At 44.3% G+C, this 23,879-nt stretch overlaps 1 protein-coding gene across 5 annotated transcripts in view; it reads right to left on the bottom strand.

The window, feature by feature from the left end:
• The window catches only part of RPS6KC1 (ribosomal protein S6 kinase C1), a 190,369-nt gene that overhangs the window by 97,669 nt on the left and 68,821 nt on the right, over positions 1 to 23,879 (bottom strand). For 4 of the 5 annotated variants that reach the window (XR_012902918.1, XM_075925178.1, XM_075925179.1 and 1 more), the window contains exons 8-9: positions 5,563 to 5,681; positions 1,746 to 1,838 (exon numbers count right to left, since the gene is read on the bottom strand). Coding sequence is in view for 4 of the 5 variants with exons in the window: in XM_075925178.1 (XP_075781293.1) it covers positions 1,746 to 1,838; positions 5,563 to 5,681 (212 nt within the window). In the remaining variant the exon portion in view is untranslated. Of the gene's footprint in view, positions 1 to 1,745; positions 1,839 to 5,562; positions 5,682 to 16,496; positions 16,626 to 23,879 lie in introns of those variants that run through there. The other variant, XM_014569768.2, reaches the window with a different exon arrangement.

Raw genomic sequence — 23,879 nt, 5'->3', positions numbered from 1 at the left:
ACTATGACACTTACGACACTATAATCAAATGATAAAAAACTAACTATATCTCAGGATAAGATTAAAATTTAGGAGAAGAGTGAGCCTGGGAGCAGATATACAAGTAGACAGACATTTAAAAATATCTTGCTCAATCACTGAACAATAATTCAAACTTAACTTTGCCCCATAACACACTAGCTGGCTGAATATGCAACAAAACACTGGTAGAATGCACGTCATGCTGATGTCTCCAGTATTACATTTTATTTTTTGTCACCACCATAACCTTGTCTCTTTCCAAGACAAGTTCTGATCCCCAGATCTGGCTATATCAGGCTTTCATCCAGAAGCTTGCTAGATAGTCTAATGATACCTGAGAAATTCATTTAGCTCATGGAATAAAGGAGCTTGGCACAAGGTACTGAACATCACCTCCAATGACTAATAACTTCCACTTTAAGACTGAAATACATTTGGAAAGGTCTTGTATCCCCCGGGTATGGATAATTCCTAATACTGTAGGCTGCCTCCTCCATCCCTTCTTAGGGAGTATTATGAGGTTACGTAGTTCCTGGAATCCCCCTTACTCTTAAAGCTTTATTCAATGCACACTGCTAACAGCTATAATCAGCTTAACAAATTGGTCTTTCATTTGCTCCTTAATAAATATACAGAGAGAAACACTGAATAGATAAGACACTTGCCATTAGATGAAAGATGATAAATGTATAGGATATTATAGTTAAAAGGTCCTTGCATGTTGTGAAACTAGCCCAGAGTGTAACTAGCCCAGAGGAGAAACATAGTAGTTATGCATGAAGTTAAAATAGTATAAGCAAAAAAATCCAAATTGTTATGTTCAGCCTAACAAGAGAGAGAGGAATAAATTTAGAGCAAAGAGGATAGCAGCAATTTTTAATAATACAAGTTATAAATGTGACATATGACCTCAAACACAAAGCACACAAGACAGGGATCACTCAAGGAACAATCAAAAGGCATCAGGGGAACCGAGTGGCAACAAGGAAATGAGTTATTACAAGCTGAATTAGCCATTGCCTCATTACTGAATAATAGATCATTTTAAATGTACTTTGTAAGGAGATAACTAATTAGTAATATCAAAACAGTGCAGCTACTTTACGCATAGTTATTCTTTTGGTCACTTAATTAGGTTTGCAAAACATCTGTAGGGTCCATTACATTTTACACGTGACAGAGGGATATTATCCTAGGATTTGGGGAGATTTTATCTGAATGAGTCAAAAATGAGTTTGACTTGTTCTAGGTCTCTACCTTGGCTGGGGATTTGTATTCCAAGTTCTAAGAGAAAAGAGAGCAAATATCTTATCCACAGGGGTCCTCCCCCTTCAAGTTTTCATACTGCATTGACTGTGAGAAAATGTCTGAATTTTTACCCTTCTGCATTTCAAATAGCCAATAGTTTAAAAAAACGGAAATATATTGACATATCCTTATCCCAGTATTGTGACTGTGACATTACTTTCAAAAACCAGGCCCCATCTGACTGAATGCCACCAAACATGTACCTTATCCTTTAGCTCAAATATATTTTGCATGACCTTACATGAATTGCTTAGATAAAAGCCTTTTTTCTTCTACTTTTGTTATTTTAAAGTGCAGATGCATTTGAGTCATTTTCCCCTTTTGTTTCATAGCCTTAAGATCCACAGCTTCAAAGACAAAATGTCAGCATGCAGTCGATTTATGACTGAACTCTTGAGGAGACACTGAAGAATTACCTTGTCAATCACCCCAAGGACTCTGAAGGCCTTCAATTCCTCGGCAGGGCTCCTTAGGTTCCAAGAGGGCCTTGAACTTAGTGATCCTGGAGGCTAATGGAAGATATCAAAGATTACACATCAATCAGGGTGGTACTTGAAGGAAGACTGCCTGCTGTAGCAAATGCCAGGCTGAAGGAAACTAAATTTATCATAAATCAGAGAGAGTAGAGATGAAAGGAGAAGTTTTCTGTTTGTCCTTAAGTGTAAGAAAAGTTGCAAGTAAATAAATCAAGATAACATTGAAAACAAAATTTTAAAATAGAAAAAGAAACAGAGCTTATTTCGTTTCCAATGCTTTGCAGAGGTAATAAAACTTAGTAACAAATAGCTGAGCTCCCACCTGGCAACAATAATCAATCATAGCCTTACGGTTTTTCTGAATTCACAATAGTTCAAGGCTTAGAGGACATGAAAAAGAAAATCAGAGACTTTACAAATCACAAGAATGCAAAATATAGAAACCTAAACATTGTTCTTTTTGTTTGATGGCAAGTATTCTCTACTCATGTCAGTCATAAACCCTGATGTTATAAGGTAACACATCACAATGGTCCCCAAAACAGCCTTAGCCTGTGCCCCATGGCTATGGGGTAGAAGAAACCCAGCTGAGACCTGCCAGAATTCCTTGCTTCATTCCATTAGCAGACACAGAATGACTTCCAGTTCCACAGTGTCACTGAGAGGGGAATCCAGACCAGAGAGAACACTGCACCAACTGGCTCGCTTATTTTAGAGCGCCAGATACTGGCTCACCTCCATCTGCCTACCCAGCAGTTGTGGTAAGGGGAGTGTTTCAAGTGTAAGCAACTCAGGACAAGGACCTGTATCTGTTTACTTACTCTGCAGATCACCATGCACATCTATGGCACTTGATAAAAACTTCTGAAAATATGACCTGTGCAACTTAACTGCCCTAACAAAGAAAAATCAGATTATTTCTCCCCCACCCCACACACCAAAAAAATCAAATATGCAGCTTCCACACAGAAGCTAACCTGCTACTTACAAAACAGACACCTTCCAGCAAATTTACAGATTAAAATAAATAAAATGAAGCAAAGCTCTTTTGTAAAGTTTATCTTTTTCCCCATAGAGAAGTCTAGTTTCTTGAACAAGGAGCAAAATGAAGTTCAAAATCTATCACTTTCAGCAGTTACCATTGAGGAAAATAGACTCCACATGAATCTCCTGCCAGACAGAAATAAAGAGCTTACAGCAAGGAAAATGAAAGGAAATCGGAGGTAAACTGTGATGCAGAATAACAAGATGAGCATTCCTGAAAATGAATGACCCTCGGAGCCTGGCTAGTAACCACTGTCCACAGAAAGGCACCCTCTCTCATTCTTATCTAGACAAACCTCATGTCAAACACTAGATGTGTCAACATTTGGGGGTGTCTCTCACTATCCAGACCACTGTAGACAAGAAGATCAGCCACAATACCTAGTTCTTGGTATCAACAATGGAGGAGTCAAAACTATTTCCCGGGTTCTCTTTTCGCCCACAATCATGCCTGCCTCCTTCTTCCCAGCACTTGACATGTCTTATGGAACAACGAGAAGTCCTGTGGCACCTTATAGACTAACAGATATATTGGAACATAAGCTTTCGTGGGAAAAGACCCACTTAGTCAGATGCATGTAATGGAAATTCCAGAGGCAGGTATAAATAAAGAGTTCCAATGAAGAGTAAGGTTAGAGATAACGAGGTCAATTCAGTCAGGGAGGTCTGACGAACTGGGTCTTTGACTTCTGACCTTATGTTCAGAAGTGGGAATGTGGTGACTACTAAGGCACATAAGGCATGTCAACAAGTATCAGAGGGGTAGCCATGTTAGTCTGAATCTGCAAGAACAACAAGAAGTCCTGTGGCACCTTATAGACTAACAAATATATCGGAGCATAAGCTTTCGTGGGCAAAGACCCACTTCATCAGACCTCCCTGACTGAACTGACCTCGTTATCTCTAACCTTACTCTTCATTGGAACTCTTTATTTATACCTGCCCCTGGAATTTCCATTACATGCATCAAACTAAGTGGGTCTTTGCCCACAAAAGCTCATGCTCCGATACTGTGTATATGTTAGTCTATAAGGTGCCACAGGACTTCTCGTTGTTCTTGCAGATTCAGACTAACACAGCTAACCCTCTGATATTTGTCGACATGTCTTATGTGCCTCAGTAATCACCACATTCCCACTTCTGAACATAAGCTCAGAAGTCAGTTTCCATTTCTGTGAGCCACTGGATAGTGGTTGTCCCCAAAGCAACAATCTATGTAAACTAATTCCGATGATCTGAAATCAAAGCAAAAACTGTATTTGGCACAAGAGTAGGAAAAAAAGAAACAAAATCAAGAATGAATAATCATGTAAAATAAATTACTAGCTACTATAACAATAGGTGGCCAAAGTTTGTGCTCCCAAGTAAAGGGATTAAGTCTAGAGAAAAATTTTGCTCATAAAGCTTCTCCTAGCTATTCAGCTTTGAATTTTGTCCAGAAAATATGCAAGTTTTGCTCTTTCCTCCCCTTTTCCTTCTGAAGTATTTCTTTTTGATCTTCAAACGAGGTATTTGTCCAATTCAATAGTTTTTGACCAAGCGGGTCCCATTGTTGTTGTGAATACTTGTACAGTATTACCTGTTTCTTCCTGTTTGCCAGCCATCGTTAATTTTTACTGTACAAAATGTAATGGATTACTCATATCTTCTTCCTGCTCAGTTTTCAAAAATACTGGATTTGAATTCAGTAAAGATTTTCCCGATTTGCAAGAACATTTGGGCCAAGAACAGCAGCCACCAAAGAGTTCACCTAACATCTCTGTTTAGTTTTGACATCTCTTGAAGAGGACAGTTCCTTCTTACGTAGCTGTGGATAACAGGCCCAATATTCAAATTGTCTTAAGTACAAATGATATAACTAGTAAAAAAACAATTCACAAAATGTTTCTCATTTACAATGTCCCCACCAATGTATTTGTGGGCTCTTACTGTAGAAACAGTTCCCCTTCAAAACACAATTAAGGTTGGAGAGATGTGTAAGAGCGTAAGATTTACTTTGGATCAAAGGACTTAATTTTATCTGATTTTCCAAAGCTTTGCTTTTTAACTGCAACAATCTCCTTAAACTGCTCTTAGGGCTGTGAAAAATAAGGCCAAAAAAAAATGTTCAGCCCTTTTTGTCCGTACTTGATACAAATGTAGACAGACGGGAAGTTTGAAACTTTTTATGTTTACTACCTGGGAGCCGTTATTGACAATCACACACAGCTTAGTGTGACTACAGAAAAAATACAAACCAAGAGCAGATATGTCCCTTGGGAACTCAATAGGGAAGGGCAAAGTAGAGATCTATTAAGCATGTCTTGAAACAGTATTTTTTTTTTTTTTTTTTGCTGCACAAGTAAGCTCAGCTAAGGCTGTCTGCTTAAAAAGGTGGAAGCAACCTCAAAAAGCAATTTAATGCTGGCAGAAATTGCTGAATGCTTCAACTATATTTACTTTATAAACTGCAGAACATGAAGTAACAATACTAACAACCCACTAACAGCACCTGTTAGAACCAGGTACCTTGCATAATATTACAAAAAAAATAAACTACATCAAGAAGCACCAAGAAATTTTTTTTACATAAATTTACCAGAGAAGACTAATTAATGTGTTTAGGATACAGAATTTTATCTAGTTTTTCAAATGGCTTTGAGACATGACAAAAAGCAAAGAAATTCAGACAATCTTACATCTTCAATTGTAGAGAAATGAAACTAAAGCCTACCCCAAAAACTGATCCATCTTCAGAGGGTATCTGGTATAAGCTGGAAATTTTTTCAGCACGCATTAGATATTCTGCAGTCTTCCTCTTCACTGCTTCTCGACGAGTTGGACTTGCCTCACCTAGATGGAGTAACAGAAAATAGTGAGGGGTTTTTTTTTATTAAGTGTTTCCATATTCTTGAGGAAAGAGATTGACCTTATTTTGCTGTCTCTGGATCTAGCCTTATTCATGGACACCTACAACTATAATAATATTCGATTCCATGTTCTGTGATTTGGGTGTTCTGGCAAAGATATAGTTTCAGCCATATACATACGCAAGTAAAGGAAAATTCTGACTTTATTTTTGCCAATTTGGAGTCAGTTTCCATGGGAACAAAATTAAGAACTGGAGCCAGTAAGTGAAATGGACTCTGTATCCATGGAAATCAGATTAGTGCATATACTGTAAAGGTTATAAATTACTCCTTTAAAAAAACCAGAAGAGGCAAAACTTGCTTATTTTCATCCTTCCAGCTTATGCTCACATAGAAAATGGGGTCAGAAATGCCACTAATAGCCAACTGAAAGTGAGAACTCATACAGATTTCAGCTGCTGGCTGCTCCCTTCCTTTCTGGCTAAGAGACTAATATTTCAAAAATTGGAGGAAGAACACACAAAATATTTCCGTTTCTCGAGTGACTGAAAGTTCATGGTCTTGGAACTCATGTCTTCCAAAACCTGAGTACTCAGATAGGTAACCAGTATATGTAACTGATTCCATATATTGCAATGCCTACGACAAGAGCTGGAGAACTCAAGGGACTGGTCTGACATTCAGTCATTCACTTAGATGATAGAGTGACTATGCTAGCAGAGGATAGTTAGATAGCTTCAGGGGGTAGCCAAGTTAGTCTGTACAGGATAAACTTAAAAAACAACAAATGGTCTGGTAGCATTTTCTAGACTAACAAAACATGCAGATGGTATCGTGAGCTTTCAGTGGCCTATATGAAGACAAAATGGTCTAGCTCCTACAGTACACAGTAAGAAATAGTGGGATAAATAAAAGTATCGCCATCATCACCAATGAAAATCTCAGAAATCAGACCAAGTCCTGAGAGTTCAAACTGACCTGCCCTTTAAGCCCTGCAGATGTTCTCCCCCACAGGCTGAGTCAGATAATTGAAGCAGCCTTGTAGAAGATTCCTCTCATCATCGGCCCCACCCACACAATAGTTGCAGAGAAGCAGCTGAGCACACAAACTGCTCACCTTCATTCTAAGAGACAAACAGGGCTAAGTGGAAGAGAACTGAATCCACCATATTAGAGCACTGAGTTCTGTTCCAAGCTCTACCACAGGAGACCTTGAGTGACTCCTCCATTATCTGTTTGTAAAATGGAGGGGAATGGTACCTGCCTGCCTTCTGGAACAGGTGTATGAGAGCCTTGCTCAAGAACAAAATGAACTCTTGGGCTACGTCTACATTGGCCCCTTTTCCGGAAGGGGCATGGTAATTTTTCAAATCGCAATAGGGAAATGCGCGGGGGATTTAAATATCCCCCGCGGCATTTAAATAAAAATGTCCGCCGCTTTTTTCCGGCTTTTAGAAAAGCCGGAAAAGAGCGTCTACACTGGCCCCGATCCTCCGGAAAAAAAGCCCTTTTCCGGAGGATCTTACTTCGAAGTAGGAATAAGATCCTCCGGAAAAGGGCTTTTTTTCCGGAGGATCGGGGCCAGTGTAGACGCTCTTTTCCGGCTTTTCTAAAAGCCGGAAAAAAGCGGCGGACATTTTTATTTAAATGCCGCGGTGGATATTTAAATCCCCCGCGCATTTCCCTATTGCGATTTGAAAAATTACCATGCCCCTTCCGGAAAAGGGGCCAGTGTAGACGAGCCCTTGGAGTATGTCTACACTGTGATAAAAAAAATGCATGGTACTGAGTCTCAGAGCCAGAGTCAGCAGTCTAAGGCTACAGAGCTCAGAATCATTGTGTAAACATTCAGCTTCATGGGGCTCAGAAGCTGAGCTCAACCCAAGCCTGAATGTCTACACTGAAGTTTTATAGACTGAGGCCCAAGCCACTCATGGCCAGACCAGGCCTATTATCAGGGTAAAGACATACATGGAGGAAAGCTCCCAGGAAAGCCTTGCTTTCCATTAGCTGTGGTTGGTCAGCCTCTCCTCCCCAGCCCATGTGAAGCAGTGGAACAGAAGCCAGATTCAGCTGCAACTTGGAACATGCCAGTAACCTCTGGATTGAGGTGGGAACAAGCAAGACAAGATTAAACCACCCAGCTCCCAAGTAGGATTCAGCAGAATCTGCCTCCCTCCCAGCAGCTGGAGGGTTGGGTCTCTAAATAGGGCCCTGTGCCTGAACCTTATTAGCAGCTCAAACATTTTTCATATCAGCCTCTTATTAATATAGTTCTGGAAAATTTTCCAAACTATCACTGGTAACTTCCACTTAGGAAAGAAAGAATAAATGGAATGTGTATTGTTTAAACAAACTCTGGCTATATATTGGCTGGAAACATGGGCGGTGGAAAGCGAGGCTTCCCCTAAGCCAAGCCCTGACCCCATCCATACTCCAACCTCTCACAGGCTGGCTGTAACGCAACGCCAGCCAGAGGCCCCTTGGCAGTGCCCCTCGGCACTAGGGACAGTGAGGGATGCCAGCGCAGTTCAAGCGGGGTTCCTCGTCTGCAGAAGGGGATGGGTTGGAGCTCCAGCAGATGGGGACAGGGCGCCGAGAAGGATGAGACCTTAAGCGGAAGGGATGGGGCCGCATAGCTAGCCTCCCTGAAGGTGGAGGTGCTCACATGCTGCCCATGTCTGTAAAAATGCAAACAAGATCATTTCTGATTTCTTAAAACTTAGTTGCAGTTTTGTGCTTGTGTGCAGAAAGAAATCCAATCTTGTACAGATGTCTGCAGCTTCCTTTGAGACAATCATCAACCCTTTCACCAGGCAACAAGAGTTGGTTTCTCAGGAAGACTAATTTGTTTATATTATTAGTATTTAGCTTCTCTGCAGCCAGCATTTTGCTTTCAAGAGAAGATTTTAAGATTAACATGAAAGTCAAACTACCACTGATTATGTGTCTTCAGTGGAATGTTTATCACTGTTTACCTATTTTTCCCCGAACGCCTCAGTTATTTTAGTTAGAGCAACCAACACACAAGACAGCCTGTCCCTCTGAGTTTTCATTGTTCTTCCCTATTTTCATTCAACATTAATTTCACTTTGACACTCAGAATAAGAAAGAGCATAGCAATATTTACTGTTAAAAATACTGTTATGTGTGAGTTATTCACTGCTTAAAATGTTAACCATACCAATAAGGACTATATTTGCAAAAAGGTTTCTATTCAAAGGGTTTTCACATCTCTCTCATGGCTCATAGAAAACCTGATCTCAAGCTTTACCAGTTCCGGCTTTAAATGCTTTAAACATGAGCTCTGTCTTTAAGCCAGAAAGAGAGACTCAAATAAGCTTGTAGAGCTGGATTTATTTTTTTAAATTAGAATTAGTTTGATCACTAATTTTTAAAAATCCAAGAAACATTATAAAAAAACTACCAGCAGGCTAACAATCCAATCAATCTTTAAAATATGAAAATTTCCTGGCACGTCCAATATATAGCACATGTGGACCATGTACAGGAAAAATGGACTACCGAATTCCAAGAAGATTTGAATACAAGTATCTTTAAAACGGTGACAAAACACTTATATTGTGATGATCATTCACTAAACTACCTTCTTTTAGCGTCTATAACCCGAGTGTTATGCAAGGTTTTACAATTCCACCCCACAAGCTATACTCATCCGTGTGTTATACAAGTTTTTTTTAACTGAAATTACAGGAAGACAAGACTGACACTTACTTGATAAAAGCAGCATATTTTAATTTAATAATAGCGGAATGATGTTAAAATACATTAAAATACATTAAAAGTTAAAACTTTAATGTGAAACTAATAATAAAAGAACAAATATGGTAAAACAGTTTAAAAAAGCCATTCTCGCATTGTCATAAAATACATAAGTTCATTCATTCTGCATCACTAGAATCAGCAGTAGCAGCATCCTCCTCAGCATCTGAGTTTTCAAAACCGTCAAAACTTTCGTCATTGTCTCTGTCTTGAAAAACATCCATAAAATTCACAACCAAGGCTTAGTCGAGCTTCGGTGACAGTTGAGGTCTGTGATGCCGAATCAGAATCGCTGTCGTAGTCGGATTCAAAGCTAGACGAGTCAACGTCTGGAAGAATTTCACATTTACAGAACCCATTCCAAATAGTAGCCTGTTTCATTCTGTCCCAAGCAGCCAAAACCCATTTGCAAACTTCCACGTAAGTTGCATGGCACTGTCGACCTGCCAGAGTGAATGTGTGTTCCCCAATTGTCTCATTCCTCTCAGATGAAGCACTTAAATGGGTGGTTGACAGCCACATCAAGTGGTTGCAACTTACAGACCAGTCTACCTGGAATTACAGTGATATGTGCACCCACGGCGTTGATATGTTTCTGAACTGAAGTGTCTTTATGGGTGGCCAAAGAATCTAAAAGCAGCAGAGATTTAGGATTTAAAAGACCACCTTTTCGTGCATGAAACAGCTGTCTGTCCATGTCTTCATAACATCTGTGTTCATGCAGCCCTTTTTGTTACAAACCACACAAATGCCAGCCGGCAGTTTTTCTCTAGGCATCGTTACCCTCTTAAAAAATCACCATTTGCTGTGCATGCCAACACTACTGTAAAACAGGTGTGTTCATGACCGGTGGTTGCTACACTGACTGTTGTCAATCCAGTTTCCGCAACAGATCAAGTAGCGGGTATATCAAATGACCTGGGCACCTCATCCATGTTAATAACGCTATTTGGTTTCAAGCCTAGCTGGTTAATTTCTTTACGTACAAAAGTTTTAAAATCATCCATTTTCTTCTCCCATTCGTTGGAAAGCCATTGGCCAACAGATGTCCGTGCACGAACTGACAGACTGTTTATCCACATAAATTTGCACACCCAATTTCCCGAGCCCCCATTAAAATCATAGATTTTCTGTTCCATAACCATAAGTCGAGCCTTGAACTGTATGGCTACCGTTGACACCGCCCGTTTGTTCTCTCTCTGTGCACGAACCTACTTCAACAGGTTATCTTCTAGATTCGGCCACTTGACTTTCTTTCCCCAGTGCACTCTTTTCCTAGGGTGTAATTTCTCAATCTCTGCTTCTTCCTTTCTCCACTCCTGAACAGACTTTTCGTTGACAGAATATTTTCTCCCTGCTGCTCTGTTTCCATTGTCCTTTGCATATGTCACAACACACAATTTAAAATCATCTGTGTAGGATTTGCGCTTAGGCATGTTTAAAAAGTTTTAAAAATACTTTTTTAAAATTCATTACAAGTTAAAACTACTAAAGGAATAAATAAATGGTAAAACAGTGTGGTTCAAAGGGGTTATATACCAGCAATAAGGGTTGTAGCATACTTACTGCTCAGCGTCATCAGCTGCGGTTCATTAACACTTCATTACAGGTGCTGTTCATTAACTCCCGCGGGTGATACACATGTGCGGGTTATCTAAGACTTTTTTTTTACACAATCAGGAAAAACCACGGGTTATGCACGGATGTGGGTAATACACATGCACGGGTTATATACGCTAATTTACGGTAAATGCAGACACTAGCATTTATGCCAGGGTTTCATTTCTCATAGCTGCTCCCCAGAGGTGAAAAAAGTGAGGCGGTGCACCACTCCTGTAAGAACCGGCTGCACTCCGGCAACAGCTGGCTGGGGCATTCCGCTCGTGTAAAGGGGCCAGCTACGGGTTCCACAAGGGGCACACTGTAGGGGACACATGCACACTCCCAGCCAGGTGAGTGAGGGGCTGGCAGTGGTAGCAACTGCCCTCATCCAGCCACAGCGACCTGGCTCTGGCCCCCATCTGACTGCACCCATCTGTCCTCAGCGGCCGTGCTCCTAGAACAGACCCCACATCTTGGCTCCAGCAGCACAGCAACTGCCGCAGGAGCTTAGCCCCAGCAGCCCAGCTGGGGCTCCGGCCCCGGCCCCGGCCCCAGCGGCATGGTCCACCTCACATTTTGGATGCAGTAGCCCAGCTCCAGTTACGGCAGCCTGACAACTAGGCTGCAATCTGGGCCCAGCTCTCATATGGGCGCAACAGCTTCTCTCTGGCTCCAATCCTTTCCTTTCCTCTTCCCTAACACTCTTGAAACCCCCACCACACTCCAAACCTGTGCCCCTCACGCACCCCAGCCCTGACTTCGGAACCCCCCACTTCTCCAGTCCCCTGCAGCCCTCTCACCAGAATCATCTGCTCTGAGCCCCCAACACTCCACCCCACACTTACATTCCTTACAAGTATGGTTGTATCACACACACGCCGCTATAAGGCCCCTACCAATGGGGGAGGAAGACTGTGATAGGCCAGTAAGATTGTGATAGGCCTGTAAGAATTTAAGTTACTTTAAACTCGCTCCTCACTTGAATAAGATACACAGCTGGATAAATACTGTTAAGTTGCAAGATCTTTCACAACAGTGATGCATACTTCACCTGTCAGAGAAATGCAGAGGGGCTGTATTTGTATGTTTTATAGGAATGAAGTATTGAACAAACTATCCAAAACCTATCCCAAAATTTAAAAAAAAAAATTAAGGCGGCAAAATAACATTTCCAATACAATCTTTTTCTCTTAAGTGTTCCTTGGGAACTTTTTATTCATATTTCCAACAGAAATCAGGAGGTCATTCCTCAATATGGAGCTCTGAATCATTGATAGGAGCATCTTTTGTTATGATTTATAGCTTTAAAAGATTTTTTTAATAGTAACAAACAAGAACTGTTAAAGCTCTTGATGAATCTTCACAACTAGTCTTACAAGCTCATCCTGTTTACAGCTACTACTATATTTTCCCATTCAGTTATTTTCCTAGAGTGTGTCATTATTCTCAAATAACTATGCGAGCAACTACACAGCAATTCCATCATTTCAAAATAATGGACAGCTTATTCCAACTTCTGTAAACCTCATTCTACAAAGAATAACGCCTATTCTGAAATAGCTATTTCAAAATAAGTCGTGTGTAAGCAATCCACTGCTGCTATTTCGAAAGAGCCCCTCAACAGGACCATTCTAAGTTATTCTTCCTGGGACTCTAAATCAAGATATTACATCTACATTAGGGAAGCCTACCTTGGACTCATTTTGAGGCTTCTTCACCGTGTAGACGCGCTATTCCAAAATAGCTTATTCCAAAATTAACTGTGCAATATAGACGTAGCCCCAGATACACTATAAGATTTGTGTTTCATTTGATCAATATCAAACTCTCCCCATACCCCAGTCCATTCATTGGGCTTAAGTCACCCATGCCATTTTCAATGTTTAAAAGCTATGCTGCTGAAGCAAGTTATAAAAATGTGGTAACGATGATGACAGAGACCTTTGAATAGAAACCCTCCAAGATTCCTCCTCTCCCTCTCTCTCTCTCTGCATTTGCTACAGAGCAGCTGTGCCTCACAGAGATTCACATGAATGAAAATATTAAGGCGAGAAACCACCCACTTAGTTTATTTTCCATATGACTTTCCTGTAATTATTTTGTAAACTGTTCACACAACAATATATAAAAACATCTGCAAAAACAGGTAATTAATGTGTCAAGCCAAACTAATGCATTTTTATGGTGTCCATGCTTCGTCAACTGTAATTATAACTCTTTTTAAGCAAATGATGATGTGTTTGTTGCGATGTGCAAGTGGTTATTTTAGATGCTCTGTTTACTGTTACTGCAAACAGAATATAAAAACTCTACAGCTACTTTTCTGTGCATATAAGCCTCCATCTACACAAGCAGAAAGTCTGCTTCCTCCTTTCCCAACAGCTCTGCATATGTCAAAGTAATAAAACGTATTTCTTAGAATCAAACTTGATGTTAGATCAGCTGGCCAGGACACCCCTGACCAGTTTGTAATACTCAGTAAATGCAGGGTAAGTAACCAGCAGCCAGCTATTTAGATTTTAAGAATTGTATAACAAAGACACTCACAAAAATAGAAATTCTCAACAATATTCAAATAACCTTCAGGATCTAACATAAATGAAGACCATGAATATCACATGACTGGCAGGTGGCTAAGAAGTGGGTATGTTAACAAATGAAAATGAGATACATAAGAGAAAGCATTATTTATTCTGTGGAAACTACAAGAGATAACCCATGAGATACTAGGAATATTATGAAGAATATCTGGATTCTAACATGCAGTGGATATAGCTTTCAATTGTCAATCTGTTGGATGCTGATGTGCGGTTACTCAATTCCAATTGGTTACCTGTTTATTCAGTAGATCCCTTGAGATATGAAGAGGAATTACTTGCAGGTGTTGGCCACAAACTATTAAACTGACTTTATAAAATAAACTTTCCTGTTCTGTAAACTTGTGCCTTGATCAAAATGCTCTTGTGGGAGCCTCAAAATGTGTTTCAGATGCTTGCAAGTAGGGTTGCCAGGTGTCCGGTATTCACCTGGACATTCCAGTATATTTGCCTCCTGTCCAGTAAAAAAAATTCAGTGTCTCCAGTACTTTCTGATTTTTTTCCCTGGCCAGGAGGCGAAAATGCCTGGCACCTGGCAACCCTACAAACACTCAGCACCTGGCCTCCTCCCCCTCACCCGATCCTCCCCCCCACTCCCAACACCCCCAGGCCTCCGACCCTAGCCCACATGCTTACCTGGTTCCCCGAAGCTGCTGGCACAAAATGACTGCCGGCCAAAAGACCTAGGGGAAGCAATGCTTCCCCTGGGTCTTAGTGCTCAACTTCTCCCCTGTTCCTATCCCTGCACTCACTCTTAAAGGAGACATGCTGTTTTATTTTAAATTTTTTTTTCTTAATAAGTCTTGGAGTGCTTTTTTCTTTTTTTCCCCCTCAACAACTTTGTTCTCCCCCCCCCTTTTTTTTCCTTCAACAGAATTTTTTCCCGGTGTTTTTATTTGGGGGGGGGGGTTCAGTATTTTTATTTCAACCATCTGGCAACCCTACGGTGGGCGCTAGGGCCCCGGTGAAAGTGGACAGCACGCGGGGGCAGGACGCCGACTGGGGCGCCCATAAGGGGAGAGGCAGGGAGGAGACGGGGGGGGGGGGAGCAGGAGCTGGCTGTGCTCTCCGCCCCCACAGGTGGTGACCCAGGTGGGAGCAAGGGAGGGGCACCAAACACCGTGGGAGACTGGCACGATGGCCCGGATGGCGGCGAGGCGCCTCGGAAGGAGCCCGGAGGACACCCCGTGGCAGCGGGAAAGCTGGGATGAGCCAGACCCCGAATAGTGATGGTGCGGACGTGTGACGGGGAGCGTCCGTGTGACGGATCAGCGGAGCGTGTGAGCAAGGGGCTTCGGCAGAAGGCCCCAGGGACACCCGAGAGGGACTAGGAGCGGGGCCTCGGAGTGACATGGGGGGGTCCCCGCTACAGGGATGCAAAATATGAAAAGAATTAGCTTCAAAGAGAATATACTAGCTAAGTGAGCTATTGCTGTTTTCTAATGCTGCACCTGAATTTCCTGCACAGATGCAATGCCAATTGAAGGACACAAGAAACAGTATATTTCCTTTCCACTTAAGGAAAGAGGATTATCAATAGAACTTTGATGAAACACATATGATTAAGTATATCCAGTTACCTTGGATTTGGAAAAACTGTTTACTGGACAGAAAAGATGCAAAAGCAGGAAAAATACACAAAACATGCATCTTCAGAGACTCCAATAATTCCTCTTTCAAACCCCAAAAATGGACATTATGATATTTTTATGGGAAAAGCCTAGCAGGAAAATCCTCAACACATATCCATTCCCTCACAAGTCTCCTTTATACATCATTGTGACGGGGTGGGACCCGCCTACTTCCCCGAAGCATGCCCACCTCGCACGGACCCTGCGATCGCGCTCTCGCTGTGGGGGACACGGCACAGCAGGGGCTGAAGAGCAGCTGAGCAGCGGGACAGCTGGCGTTGCTAAGCAACGCGCCCTGCACACGGGGAGAATCATGGCGGCCGGAAATGATGTCAGACGCCCGGGGGGAGGGGAGCGCGGGGTAGTATAAAGCCCCCGGAGAGCACCGGGAAGGGGGAAGGCGATTTGGGGGTAAGGAGCAAGGAGCATGGGACAGAGGATGGGAGGAACGGGGGCATGTAGGGTGGAAGTGGCCCAGGGCAGGGCACGGAGCCGGCGCACCGGCGGTTAAGGGGCTAAACCCCTCCGGTGGGACAGGTCCGAGTGACTCTGTCCTTAGGGCCCTGGGCTGGGGTCTGGGAGCGAGGGTGGGCCCAGACCCCCCACCCTGCACACCCGAAGTGCAGCGGAATTGAGAAGCGGTTAATAACTCTAGGCATGCAGCTCAGGAGGGCTGCAAAAAGGGAAGGAGGGGCAACGGGACCCGCACAATCATAAAGTAACAAAAGAGGCAACAAATCCTTTTTATGTTGTTGTTGAGCTTTGTTTTAAAAAATAATCACCTTTGCAGGTCACCACTAACTTTGGTTTTGATACAGTTTCACAGTGAAGAAACTTGCCATGGGCTCAGAAATTTGAACCTCTTGTTTCCAGAGATAATATCCAACCACATAAAGCTCATGGGGGCTCAGGCTTGTAAGAATGAAGCCTAGGGTCATTAGTAATATGACCTCTAAACAAATCATTTCTCTCTCAGCCAGCTGGTGAGCCAGAACAGGCTACCCCACATAAGTAGGTTCTATATGTAATCCGATCTACACCTTCACAGTTCACAGCAAACTGACAATTTAAAAATCAGTCAGTCAACATTCCAGAATGAGCTTGGCCCATCTCTTGCAAACTAAGACAAAAGTGTTGAAGCATTTCATTGAAAAAAGTGAGATCTGTGAGAAAGAAGTTACTCACCCTGTGAAGTAATGATTGTTCTTCGAGATGTGCCCTGTGGGTGCTCCACTCTAGGTGTCGGGTCCCGTCCCAGCGCCGCGGCTCGGAGACTTTTCATAGCCGTGCTCCGCCGGCTCGCGCATGTGTGGTTCCCCAGGATAGCGTTCGCGCCTTTGATCAGCCGCACGCGAGCCGGCAACCGTCAGTTCCTCTCATCCGCTCATCTGTAAGAAACATTAAGAAGAAATTTCCAGAGCGGAGAGGAAGGGCGGGTCGTGGAGCACCCATGGGGCACATCTCGAAGAACAATCGTTACTTCACAGGGTGAGTAACTTCTTTTTCTTCTTCGAGTGGCCCCGTGGGTGCTCCACTCTAGGTGACTCCGGAGCAGTACACAGAATAGAATTAAAGCGCTCCGGAATCAAGACTACCAGCACAATTCAGTACTGCTGTAGCCACAGAATAATCTGAAGTAAACTGATCGACTATGGCGTAGTGGTTCACAAAAGTCGTGTGCGAGGACCATGTTGCCGCTCTGCAAATGTCACAAAAGGACACCCCAATGAGACAGGCCGTAGTAGCAGCAACTGCCCTAGTTGAATGAGCTTTGGGACGAGAGGGGAGAGGCTTCCCTCGCAGCGAGTGGCACATAGAGATACACAACACTATGAGCTTGGAAATACGCTGAGAAGTTAAAGGCTGTCCTTTTGAGTGACTCACCACTGACACTAGCAAACGGTCTGTTTTCCTAAAACCCCGTGTTCTGTCGATGTAAAACGCCAACGCTCTTCTCACATCCAACGTATGTAACTGTGCTGCTTGCATTGAGGTATGGGGTTTTGGGAAGAAGCATGGTAAAACTACCGGTTCGTTTATGTGGAATTCAGAAGACACCTTTGGAATAAACGCTGGATGGGTCCTCAACGTTACCGATTCTTTCGAAAAAACCGTATAGGGCGGCGAAGCCATAAAAGCTGCTATCTCACTCACTCTGCGAGCTGAAGTGAGAGCTAGGAGAAATACCAGCTTGACCGTAAGTAAGTGCAATGTTACCGTCACTAAAGGCTCAAAAGGGGGACGAGTCAAAGTTTGTAGGACCAGATCCAAGTTCCATGAGGGAGGAGGAGGCCTCCAGGGAGGGTGGAGATTTGAAAGTCCCTTCAGGAACCTTTTTGTAGTAGGGTGAGCGAACAAGGAAATATCGTCATCCCTATGGTGGAATGCATTGATTGCTGCCAAGTGTACCCGTAGCGATGCAATTGCCAAGCCATTGTCGTGTAGTTGTAAAAGATAATCCAATATACAAGGTAAGGATGCAAACCGCGAGTCCACGTTATTGTCCGCACACCATGCTTGGAACTTTGCCCACTTAGCTGTATAAGCGGTTCGTGTAGATTGTTTTCGACTGTGCATCAACACTTGCTTGACTCGCTGAGAGCAGGATTGCTCAGAGTCGGTAAACCAGCCAGCATCCACACAGTGAGGTGTAGAACCTCTGGTCGCGGATGACTGATGGATCCGTTGTCCTGGGTCAACAGATTCGGAAGAAAAGGTAGAGGATATGGCGTTTTCACTGACATCTGGTGGAGCATTGAAACCCAAGGCTAACGAGCCCATGCTGGCGCTAGAAGGATTACCCGAGCTTTGTCTACATTAATCTTTTCGAGAACCCTGGGAATTAATACTGTCGGTGGGAAAGCGTACAGTAGTGCCGTTCCCCAGTGGAGAAGGAAGGCGTCCCCCAGCGAGTGTTGTCCTATCCCGGCTCTCGAACTAAAATTGGGACATTTCAAATTGAGTTCTGTCACAAACAGATCTATCGTCGGAAATCCCCATCGAGCGAAAATACGATTGAGTATGTCCGTGCGGATCTCCCACTCGTGGTCGTGTGGAAAACGCCTGCTGAGAGAGTCCGCTACTAAATTGTTGACACCCGGCAATTAGGAAGCTGTTAGAACAGTGTTGTTGGCAATACACCAATTCCATAAACGGATGCTCTCTGCGCAAAGAGAGCGGGATCGGGCACCTTCTTGCTTGTTTATATAAAACATAGTCGCCATGTTGTCCGTTAAAATCCTGGTCGTTGTATTTTGAATGTGTGACTGAAAATGCTTGCAGGCATGCAGCACCGCTCTCAACTCGAGCAGATTGATGTGCAGTAGCATTTCTTGTGGTGACCAACGTCCCTGGACCGTGGAATTAACCATGTGAGCTCCCCAGCCTATGAGGGAGGCATCTGTAGTTATTTGTGTAGTAGGTTGAGGGTGATGAAATGGGACGCCCGTGAGAAGATTGGTCGGGTTGGTCCACCACTGCAGGGATTCCCGGACATACTATGGTACCACTACCAGTCTGTGGACACTGTGCCTTGACGGGATGTAAACCATGGCTAACCAGTGCTGGAGGCAACGAAAACGTAACCTTGCGTTGCACACTACGATGGTGGCAGCAGCCATATGCCCCAACAGCTGTAGACAGACGCGTGTGGGAATTGTCGGAGCGTGGACCACTGTGTGTATCAATTCTTTGATTATTATAAAACGTTCCATCGGTAAATATGCGCGCGCCATAGCTGAATCGAGGCGCGCACCTATGAACATGAGATTTTGGGATGGAACTAGTGTTGACTTCAAGTTTATGAGAAGACCCAGAGTAGCAAATTCGTCGGATACTGTCCGACCCATATGACATGTTTCCATATAGGTCATAGAATCATAGAACTGGAAGAGACCTCAGAAGGTCATCAAGTCCAGCCCCCTGCTCTAGGCAGGACCAGTAGCAACTAAATCAACCCGGCCAGGGCTTTGTCAAGCCGAGACTTAAACACCTCTAGGGATGAAGACTCCACTACTTCCCTAGGTAACCCATTCCAGTGCTTCACCACCCTCCTAGTGAAATAGTTTTTCCTAATATCCAACCTGGACCTCTCCCACCTCAACTTGAGACCATTGCTCCTTGTTCTGCCATCTGTCACTACTGAGAACAGCCTCTCTCCATCCTCTTTGGAACCTCCCTTAAGGAAGTTGAAGGCTGCTATCAAATCCCCCCTCACTCTTCGCTTCTGCAGACTAAACAGACCCAAGTCCCTCAGCCTCTCCTCATAAGTCATATGCTCCAGCCCACTAATCATTTTGGTTGCCCTCCACTGGACCCTCTCCAATGTGTCCACATCCTTTTTGTAGTGGGGGGCCCAGAACTGGACACAATACTCCAGATGTGGCCTCACCAAAGCCGAATAAAGGGGAATGATGACATCTCTGGATCTGCTGGCAATGCTCCTCTTAATGCAACCTAATATGCCATTAGCCTTCTTGGCTACAAGGGCACACTGTTGACTCATATCTAGCTTCTCATCCACTGTAACCCCCAGGTCCTTTTCTGCAGAACTACTACTTAACCGGTTGAACTACTACTTAAGAAGTACCCCTGAGAAGGCAATCGTCTAAGTAGGGGAATATTGTCACCCCTAGTCTGTGTAGGTGGGCCACGACTACTGCTAACATCTTGGTGAAAACCCTGGGAGCACATGCCAGGCCGAATGGTAGGACCCTGTACTGGTAATGCTCGCTCCCCAATCGGAAACGAAGGAAACGTCTGTGTGCCATGTGAATTTCTACGTGGAAATAAGCGTCTTGCAAGTTGAGGACTGCAAACCAATCCTTCTTGTTCAATGACGGAAGAATGGTTGATAAGGTTACCATCTTGAAATGCTGCCTCCGAAGATGCCGGTTTAGCTTTCAAAGGTCCAGGATGGGTCTCCATCCTCCCGACTTCTTTGGTATGAGGAAATATCGGGAGTAAAAACCTTTTCCCCAAAACTGCTTGGGAACTCCCTCTATCGCCCCGATGGTGAGCAAACGTTGAACTTCTTGTTCCAACAGTTTCTCGTGAGAGGGGTCCCTGAAGAGGGACGGGGAGGGGGGAGTGGTGGAGGGAATAGAGAGAAAAGGGATGGAGAGGCCGGATTGAACTACCTCTAGCACCCATCTGTCTGTGGTGATCGTAGACCAGTGGTGGTAAAAAGAGCGTAGATGATGGTGAAAAAGATGATGAGCTTCCGTACTGACTATGGGCAATTGGTTTGCATCCTCGACAAGCAAGTCAAATTTGTTGCTTAGTCGACTGCTGATTACCCGAACGGTTCTGCTGTGGTCGTTTACGCTGGGGGCGTTGTCTAGGACGTTGGTTGTCAAAAGGACGTGATTGCTGTCTAGCAAAATTGAAGTCATATCTCTGTTGGTAAGGGAAATAATGCCTACGTTTGAAGGAAGGTGTGTACATCCCCAGTGTACGTAGCGTGGTGCATGAGTCTTTTCCCAAGTGGAGGACCTCATCAGTGTTTGCCACAAAAAGCTTAAATTTGTCAAAGGGCAGATCCTCAACCTTGCTTTGCAACTCCTTCGGCGCCCCTGCTGACGAAAGCCAAGATGATCTCCTCATGGCGATACCAGTCGCAGCGGCCTGAGCTGCTGTGTCAGCCACATCCATAGCAATCTGAAGTGCAGCGCTACATGACGTGTACCCCTCCTGTACTATTGCTTTCAGGAGTGGTTTCTTGGTGTCTGGGAGATGGTAAAACAAATCTGCTAGTTTGGAGTAATTATCGAAGTTATGGCTCGACAAATGGGCTGAGTAATTTGCAATGCGAAGTAAAAGTGTAGCTGAGGAATAGACTTTCCTCCCCAAAATATCCAATTTTTTATTGTCCTTGTCCAAAAGGGTATTTCTGTATTGTGGCTCCTTACCCCTACGTTGCGCTGCATCTACTACCAGTGAATTAGGTTGGGAGTGATTGAATAAAAAGACCAACCCCTTTGCTGGAACAAAATATTTTCTATCAGCTTTTTTACTTGTAGGTGCAACCGATGTTGGGGTTTGCCATATCTCATCCGCCACTTCCATAATCGCCTCATCGATTGGTAACGCGACTTTCACACGTTGTTGAGGGCGGAGGTTCTTCAAAAGGCGATGTTTCTTAACAGGCACATCTGCTAGCTGTATGTCCTGCGTGTCTGCCACTCGTTTGAAGAGATCATGAAAATGCTTCAGATCATCTGGTGGGGAGATTTCAACTGGGTAAATCGCTTCATCCAGGGAAGACGATGGGCAGTCCGCTGGGGAAGCTTCCGTCTTAGGGTCCTCTGTTTCCGACAACTGACCCTCCTCTGGTTCGGATTGGTCTAACTGGATTGTTGGGCTCTTAGTTGGAGAAGGTGAGGGCAGTGGTTGTGATCGATGAGGTAAGTATTCCGCTAACGGTGATTGGCAGATGTGAGAAGATCCCCTATGCGATGGTGGTGAATGGTGATGCTGGGGACGATCGACATATGATCTATAATAGCGCTCACAGTAACGTTCAGAGTGTGACGGAGAGGGGTATCAAGAAGAACGTGCGCCACCATGCTGGATATAATAAACGCGGCATGGAAAGCGCCTCACCGATCCGTACCTCGAGAGACGGGAGGGCGACCGGGATCGCGAACGGGACCGATGTGTATCTAAATACACCGCATCCCTATAATCGTGCCGGCTGTACCTACTCCTCGAGGGGGAAAAGTAGCCGTGATAGCGACTTCGCCTTTTTGGTGAAGCAGACAGGGAAAGAGATCTGTCCCTATAATGGGTCTTTGACAGTGACTTTCTATGACTTTCTATATGTTGAAGTCTCATCCCTAGCCCGAAGCACAGGGGAACCAGGCACCAAGTGAAGGTGAGACGGTGCCGGAGAGGTCAGCTGCTGCTGATCTGGTGTCGGTGCCGGCAGGGCCCCCGGTGCCGGGGTTAGCAATGGTGCCGAGTCTGAGGCACTGGCGTGTCCCGCCTCAGGTCCTGGTGCTGGAGGAGACGGTGCCAACGTCACCGCCGAGGCCGGCGAAATAGGCGCCGATCCGCTGGGTGCCGCAGAAGCCGCTGAAGCCGGTGCCAGGAGGCTGGTCAATTGCGGTGCCGGCGCGCTCGTCAATTTCAAGGAGCGTGCGGCTGAAGCTGGTACAGGCTTGCTGGTCAGCTGCGGCGGCGCTCCCGGCATCGGCGCTGAAGCCGCTCTCCTTCCGGATGGTGGGGGCTCACTTATGCCAGCCCCAGCAAGTTGTCCGGACCCCCCAGGGTTCACTTTAGAAGCCGCTGCCGGGGTTGAGACTGCCGCAGGGAGGGAGCGCGTCGGGGACGGCTTTGACGCTAAAGTTAGCCAGAAGAAAAGACAGCCTCCCCCTCCCCACCCTCTTTGTCCCCCGCAGTGATTCATGACAATTGACAAGTTTCACATTAGAACATTCTATTCCTGTAATGTTTAGAAGTCACATTTTCGAGATATAGGTACCACAAAAGGCATGGGAAAGTAACATACAGTAGGGTTGTAAAAGAGTAGTCGAATAGTAAGCCTAGGCTTATCGGGTAGTAAAGTTGACTACTCTCATTCTCCCCTCCCCTTGCTATCTCTATATCAGAGGCTGCAAGGGCGGAGAGGAAGCAGGAGCTGGTGCTGAGGGGAGCTGGTTTAAAAGCCAGTTTCCCGCTTCCCCCCAGCACCGTCTCCATGGTGCAGGGGGAGAGGTCCGGGGGAGGCAGAGGTGCAGGACCTGGTGTGAGCTGGGACTACTTCAGTCCTGACTCGTACTGGGTTCAGCTCGCTGTGCCTCTGCCTTTTTAATGTAGAAAGAGCCGCCTGGTTCTTACTACATTTCAAATGCAGAGGTCCAGACCCGGCAAGAGCCAGGACTGAAGCAGCCTCAGCTCACACCGGGTCCCAGACCTACTTGCACTGCAGCTCTGTACTTTAAATGTAGTAGGAACTGGGCTCCCTGCACACCTGGCTCCTACTACATTTAAACTGCAGAGCCACAGCGACCCCTTATCGACTAACTGTGTACTTGGCACAATTTGTATCAAGTACATGATTAGTCATTTATTTGCTATTTAACATCCTTCATATACAGTGGCCTTAAACCACCCAGAAAAATTATTTGACTGCACTGGCCTACATTTCTTTTTGGAAACAGTGGCCCAAGTGAGATTTGGAAAAGGGAAGACATTTATGTCTCCACTGTCCAGTACTACTGAGGTCAAATATTTGTATGGGCTCACTGGGGATCAGATCACTATCCACTTTCTATTTACTGACACTTTCTTTAGATACTAAAAGTCTGAGTAAGCCATTTATAATCACTCAATGTAACAGTTAAAATACTATTTTTTTAAATATATAAACAAGTTCATTTATGTCTTTCACAGCCTTCCCATACAGATCCCACAGTTGGATTTTTGAAAGAATGACCGCTTTCCATAAAGTAATAAAAATGCAAGGAGGAAATCCTTAAAAGACCAATTCTTCCCACTATTAAAGGTGGTTTAACAGGACCTTCCTCAGTAGCGGGTAACTCAGCTGTTACTTTTGTTTATCTGATG

Source organism: Pelodiscus sinensis, chromosome 3 (assembly GCF_049634645.1).
Source record: "Pelodiscus sinensis isolate JC-2024 chromosome 3, ASM4963464v1, whole genome shotgun sequence".
NCBI classification, from domain to species: Eukaryota; Metazoa; Chordata; order Testudines; family Trionychidae; genus Pelodiscus; species Pelodiscus sinensis.
The sequence above is the reverse complement of the archived record's forward strand: the minus strand, read 5'-3'. Positions and strand labels throughout refer to the sequence as shown.